Source organism: Apaloderma vittatum, unplaced genomic scaffold (genome assembly GCF_000703405.1).
Source record: "Apaloderma vittatum isolate BGI_N311 unplaced genomic scaffold, ASM70340v1 scaffold45456, whole genome shotgun sequence".
NCBI classification, from domain to species: Eukaryota; Metazoa; Chordata; class Aves; order Trogoniformes; family Trogonidae; genus Apaloderma; species Apaloderma vittatum.
The window spans coordinates 1-6582 of NW_009724245.1; the positions used below are offsets into that span (position 1 = coordinate 1).

At 42.5% G+C, this 6582-nt stretch overlaps 1 protein-coding gene across 1 annotated transcript; it reads left to right on the plus strand.

Annotated features, from left to right (window-relative positions):
- Positions 1-3: 3 nt before the first annotated feature.
- On the plus strand, positions 4-5723 carry ALDH5A1 (aldehyde dehydrogenase 5 family, member A1; the record flags this gene model as incomplete). The annotated part of the gene is made up of 9 exons (XM_009872380.1): positions 4-27; positions 1038-1199; positions 1486-1602; positions 2034-2177; positions 3015-3158; positions 3690-3848; positions 4325-4494; positions 5234-5292; positions 5445-5723. Coding segments are annotated over 9 exons (1185 nt in total), but the record flags the coding sequence as incomplete, so codon positions are not given.
- Positions 5724-6582: the final 859 nt, after the last annotated feature.

The window sequence follows — 6582 nt, forward strand, 5'->3', positions numbered from 1 at the left end:
CTGGCCACCATCATCACGGCCGAGAACGTGAGTAGCGGGGCGCCCGCCCTCGGCCCGTCACCCAGAGCGGCAAGCGCGCCCCAGCGCCGGGGAAAGGCCCGTGTGCTGCTGAGAACGCACCCAACTCCGGGAAAAGGCCCGTGTGCATCTGGGAACACATCCAGAGCCAGCGAAACACCCCGTGCGGCTCACCAGTAGTCACGGGTGCGCTGCTTGGGTGTGTTTAGTTTTTCTTTCTAAAATCTCTTTAAAAAAGAGAGCTGCGTGCGCTCACATCAGCCTCCTAGGCCCATAGGTGGTATTTCGAACATTGCTCTTTCCAGCAAACATACAGCATGTTGTTTTCGTGACAGTGGTACCTCACAGCCCAGCAGAAATCAGACCCACGCGATGCTTTGTGGTGTGCAAAAGCATCCATCAACATAAAACACCGTCCTCACAGTGGATGCGTTTGTTTGTTTTGTCAGTTTTGCTGACTCAGGAAAACCTGTGGTACTATTAAAGCAAGTCTCCAGGTTGGAATCGGTGTGCTTTGTGTCACAGAGATCACAGACTGGTATCTCTGTTGGATAAAAGCATGCTGGAAGATATCGCTGGTGTGGTGTCCTGGCTGCTGATGGTCATTCAGTCCATGGGGTCAGACCTGGAGGCTGTCCGAAGTAACACTCCCTAAAACAAATGTTCTGGCATAAGCTCGTAATGTTTTGCCATGCCTTGTATCTTCTTCAGAACAGTAAGAGCAGCTCACTGCAGAGTTTGTAAATAAATACATGCTGCATTTGCTATTCTGGCCCCTTGTCTGGGGCAGCTATGAATCCAGGCACAACGTATAAAATGATGACTATAAAGTGATGGTATATCAAAGCTGCATGACTGTTGCTGCTGCAGTCATATAATCCTTTTTGGAGATCGCACTGTATGTGATAGGGCATTATAAAGTACTCTGAAAAGAAACTCAACTCCAGAATGACCAGCATGTGTTTTTATTGCTCTGGTCTGCCACTTACGGTGTCTCTTCAATCTGATTTAAATCAAAGGGGAAGCCTCTGAAAGAAGCGCAGGGTGAAATCCTGTATTCTGCCTCGTTTCTGGAGTGGTTTGCAGAGGAAGCTCGCCGGGTTTATGGTGATGTCATTCCAGCGTCTGCAAAAGACAGAAGAGTCCTAGTGCTGAAGCAGCCAGCGGCCATTATAACTCCAGTAAGCACAGCTGAATCACAGGAAGGTTTTCAGCTCAGCCTGCAGCGTGGGGCTGTGGCCTGATGGTTCCCCCAGCCCTGGCAAACACCCTTGTAAAGTTTCATTCCTGCCTTGCACTTGTTTCTTTCTGGGCTGGCAGTGCTTCTTTGCAGTGTCCATGTAGGTCAAAGCACATCATGTGGGTCTGTTTAGGTTATCACCTACTCACAGAAAATTTCAGGTATTTCTGCAAAAACGGGAGGCGAAATATTCCGAAGCTTGATTGTACTTTTTTGTGTTGTCCTAGTGGAATTTCCCCAGTGCCATGATTACGCGGAAGGTTGGTGCAGCCTTGGCGGCCGGCTGTACGGTGGTGGTGAAGCCCGCAGAGGACACCCCTTTGTCAGCGTTAGCGCTCGGGGAGGTGAGCTTCTCTGCCAAGCTGTGCCTTGCAGTGGGCTGAGGCTGTAAATGGGGAGTTGGGGGAACTTTGAAGATAACTCTGGCCAGCTTCATACATGAAGAAAGGGCAAGCTGGCTGACGATTTTAGAGAGATTGTAGTTTAGTAGGAATCTTTGAAAGTTGCTTCTAATAGTGTCTAGAGCCTCAAGGAGGACATGGCCATTTAGCTACGCAAAACATCTTTGTATCTTTCCTTTGGTTACTTACGACAACAGCGGGCGTAAAGCAGAGCGAAGCTGCTCTCTTGACACTCTGGTGTCTGTTCGTAGTCGTGCTGTGCACTGTTGGCTCCCGTTGACTTACAGATATTTCTTCAAAACAATAAACAAACATTAAGTGACTGTTCCTCCAAATGTGCCGATAACACAAATTCTGTGTTTCTTTTGTTGCAGCTTGCAAACCAGGCTGGAATTCCAGCAGGAGTGTATAATGTTGTTCCTTGTTCCAGACAACAAGCACCTGGTGTAGGGGAAGTTCTGTGCACTGATCCACTGGTAGCCAAAATATCTTTTACTGGCTCTACAGCAACAGGAAAGGTACATAAGTGCATAGAATATCCTTGAAAATTATTGCTGTGGTTATACTGGAAAGGGAGGGGCAAAGTGTGTTTATACAGAGCCACCTTTTTTTCTGGCTACTGTACACAGATTGTCCCAATAATTGTGTATTTCTTGAGATACGCCTAGCGACTTTAGTATCGGTACTTCACAGAAGGATGCCTGTGTCCAACTTCTGGATAACTGCCCTTTATTAAATTATAATATCAACAGTTCTGTACAAGATGCTCTTCGTTCATTTCACAGGGTAACAGCATACTAATAAGAACACTAAAATTGAATTTCAAAGGTATTATTTAGGGATGGCTGCTGCAGTTGAGAGAAGTGAGGCCCTTGAATCTCCTGTCAACCTTAGTCAAGAAGTAATCTTGTCACCATCTCTAATGAAATCAATAAAATGCACACTGCGGCTAGAAGATGATAGAATTCTATGGGATGGCTGTATGCAGAATGAAGAAAAAGTCTGGTGTCGAAGCAAATCTTAATCCCAAATTCTGTGACAGATCTTGGAAAAATTTTCCAAGAGTAATCAAAATTTTATTACCAGGAAAGAACAAGCAAACAAGAGTGACAATATTAGTGTTTAAGTTGATGAAAATCCTTCTCATTCTTTCTTGGACAGAATTTAATCTCTAAATATTTTAATGAAGGAAATTAGTCCTTGTTTTTGTCATGGGAGAAAACAGATGGCCTAGCATTATCAAGAAGATGCAGATTAATTCCCTGCCAGAGTTAAATTTTTCATGGCCTTCCATCTGTGGTTCCACAGCTGCTGTCTGACAGAGGCACTAATTTCTGTGTCTCTTCTCCCTGCAGATACTGCTGAAACATGCTGCTGGCACTGTGAAACGGGTTTCCATGGAGCTTGGAGGACACGCTCCTTTTATAGTGTTTGATAGCGCCGACGTGGACCGTGCTGTTGCTGGAGCCCTTGCTTCTAAGTATAGAAACTCAGGGCAGGTAAGTGTAACCTTGCAATCAAAGCAGGATGCAATTGGAGCAAAAGCACAAGCAAGTGGGCCACTGAAAGCACTTAAAACAAAAATTCCAGGAATAAACTCAGTTAATGAAGGAGTTAGAAAAGAAGATGCCACACTGCCGAGTGTGATTTGAGGTTCTGATGCTTAGTCCAGCATTCTGCAGTACAATTAGAAGGTATTTCTTGCAGGTTCTGGACCTTGTTTGATCCACATAGCAGAGTTGAGAGAAGTTGCAAAAGCTTTTCCCAGTGTAAGCAACTTAAATGTAGCAGTGTGGTGTGTTTCACACCCGTACTGACAGCTTATGTTGTGTTCCTAAAGTGAGAGGAGTGATGGAAGAAAGGGCAAAGCTAGGGCATGGCTTAGAATGAAGGAAGGCTTAGGAAGAAGAGGCAGAGGACAAACCACTGCCCTAACCTGATACTGTGGCATGAGGGCCAGAATGAATTAATGGATGGATTAAATATGAAATAAACTACTTTTTGGTTTTCTTTTTGATGTTTGTTTTCAGACCTGTGTTTGCACAAACCGTTTCCTGGTGCAAAAGGGAATCCATGACAAATTTGTGGAAAAGTTTGCTAAAGCTATAGAGAAAGAACTACGTGTGGGAAGTGGATTTGATGCAAAAACTACCCAAGGGCCGTTAATTAATGAAAAAGCAGTAGAGAAGGTATAAGTAAGAGGTTTCATTTTTAACATCTTATTTTCCCTTTTATGATCCATAAAGTAACTTCAGATTTATATTTCTTCCCAGTACCATCTTGAAAAGTGACTGTTTCTCTTTAAATGACAGTCACGTACTTCTGTTTTCATAGTGCTTGATCACCAATACCAGATGTACTTCTTTGTCCTGCAAAGACTTTTTCTCATGTTGGATACAATCTTTTCATTTCAGCAGAGAAGCTGAAGTTTTAATATCTGTGAGACTGGGGCCATATTCATAATTTATATCCCTCTAAAATTTTGTCAGACTGAGAAAAATTCAAAAAGGAATTTTAAATAATATTGCAAATGGTCTTCTGCCAAGTAAAAACCTCTCTTCAAAATCTTCTACCTAATACTGGAAAGTATTATTTCTTCAGTAGAAAATACAATATTGTTCATTCCTAAATGCTGCCTTGGGGATTTCTGTTTTGTGTCCCTCAGGTGGAGAGACACATTAATGATGCAGTTTCTCAAGGAGCATCTATTGTGACTGGAGGGAAAAGACACAGCTTGGGGAAGAATTTCTTTGAGCCAACATTACTTAGTAACGTTACAACAAAAATGCTTTGTACCCAAGAAGAGACATTTGGCCCTTTAGCACCAGTTATCAAGTAAGATTATTCATTTTCCAGATTAGCAAGTAAAAAAGCCAGTGAAAGTTTTATTTTGAATAAGTAAGATTTGAATGACAGTTTCCCAAAAGATGTTTCTGTACAGTCTCACAAGTCTTAGAACAAGACTGGGGTACACATCTGAAAACTTAACTTTGCATGTGTGGTTTCTTTATTTCTCTCTTGACTTTATTTTAGCATCTCTGCAACTTTTTGAAAATTATTTTCTTTTAAATTGTATCAGCAGTTAAGCAAAGGTAGATAGCAGCAAAACCTTCCACTTCGTGATTTGTGGTATGAAGGAGGAGATAGGACTTTGCAGTTTGTCATGTGATTTGCTGATCCTAAGTTTCTCTGGTGGAAGGTGACTTAGAGCTCTCTCTTCACCTTAAAACCTTCCCTGCCTCTGTCTAGAGCAATTGGATGTGGTGGAGGAACATGCAGTTGGTTCTTTGTCATAGTTGAGAGCGGAGCTGGAGAAACTGGCGATGTAACCCATGTGAAGTAAATGTTTTACCTACCAGTCAGGAGGATAAAGGCAATTTTAACTACTTCACTGAAGCTGAAATGAAGTGGTAGAAATTCCTCAATTGTTTCAAAGTGAAAATCAAATTAAAAGTTTAAAATACATTTGTGGAAAAAATGCATCTTGACTTACTTCTGATAAGGCTGCTTCTTGTCAGTAAGACAGTAGATGAACTGCAGGCCTCACTCGTATTTTTTCTCTTTATATTGACAGATTTGAGACTGAAGCAGAAGCTATTGCTATAGCAAACGCAGCTAACGTGGGCTTAGCAGGTATGGCTCTCTGTCAGATAAATGCGGTTTTATGAGCTTTAGTGTTACTGGGTGATGATTTTTCATGTCAGTAAGTGCCTTTTTCACAGTCTTCTGCAATTGTTCTTCCTGATTGTAATTATCATTCCTGTCTCTCTGTGTCTGCACGGCAGGATATTTCTACTCCCAAGATCCAGCTCAGATCTGGAGAGTTGCAGAGCAGCTAGAGGTTGGAATGGTTGGTGTTAATGAAGGCATAATCTCCTCAGTGGAGAGTCCTTTTGGTGGAGTAAAAGAGTCTGGCTTAGGGCGAGAAGGTTCAAAATACGGCATCGATGAATACTTAGAAATAAAATATGTCTGCTTTGGAGGTTTATAAAAATCTTGAAAAAGCACTGTCCCAACAGCGTGAAAAGAGTGCTGTAGTTTTAATAAGCTTCTTGAGCCAGAAATATGTATGAATGCAACTACTACCTTCTTTAAAACTAAGAAACCCCATTCTCTGTGTGCTGAGATATTCACAGTATTCTGTGCTGCCATATGTTTTTATGTGTTCTTTATGCGTCCAGTTTTTCAGCAATGTGATCACAATGTCCATCATGATTAGTAAGGAGCAGGAAAGAAAGCACATTTGTTATGCTTGGATCATTCCTGTGTAACTGGGAGGACGTGGGAGACTTCTGCAAAATGAAAACACACTGTAACCTACAGCGAGGGGAAGCTTGTGTTCTACTGCCTCTGTACTGTGTCGGTGTGGAGGGCAGCCTCCCGTTAGAATTTTGTGTAAACACATTTTGTAATGTCGTTAGAACGACCTCCTCAAAACAGGCGTGCCACTTCTAATTTAATCTGACACTTAGGAAAGGTGAGGAATTGTTTTTAGCTACAGCTAGGCTCCCACTTGCAGAATCGCAAGGGGACGCTGTAAGTAAGGTCTGTGTGAAGGAAGCACAAGTGGTGGCACGGTGACAAAACTCCCTGACATGAAAAGAGCCTGGGCAGAAGCGCAGCTGCGGATACAAATGCCACTCAGTGTGTAAAGAAATATTACTCACCACCTCCACACAGACTGCAAACAGGCAAGTCGTTCCGTTCCTATGGGCTTTGTGCCTTGTGACTTGGATTTGTGCTTATACCTGCGAACGTCCATTAGGGAGAAAGGTTAAAAACCTTTGAACTTGGGTAACTTGTGACCTAATAAAGATTTAAATAGAAGTGGTCAGAGATGCGACTTCTACACATCACCTCCCTATTTTGTCATCTTCAAAAGATGAAGTTTCCTTAGTACAAAATAAACAATGCTGTTTAAAC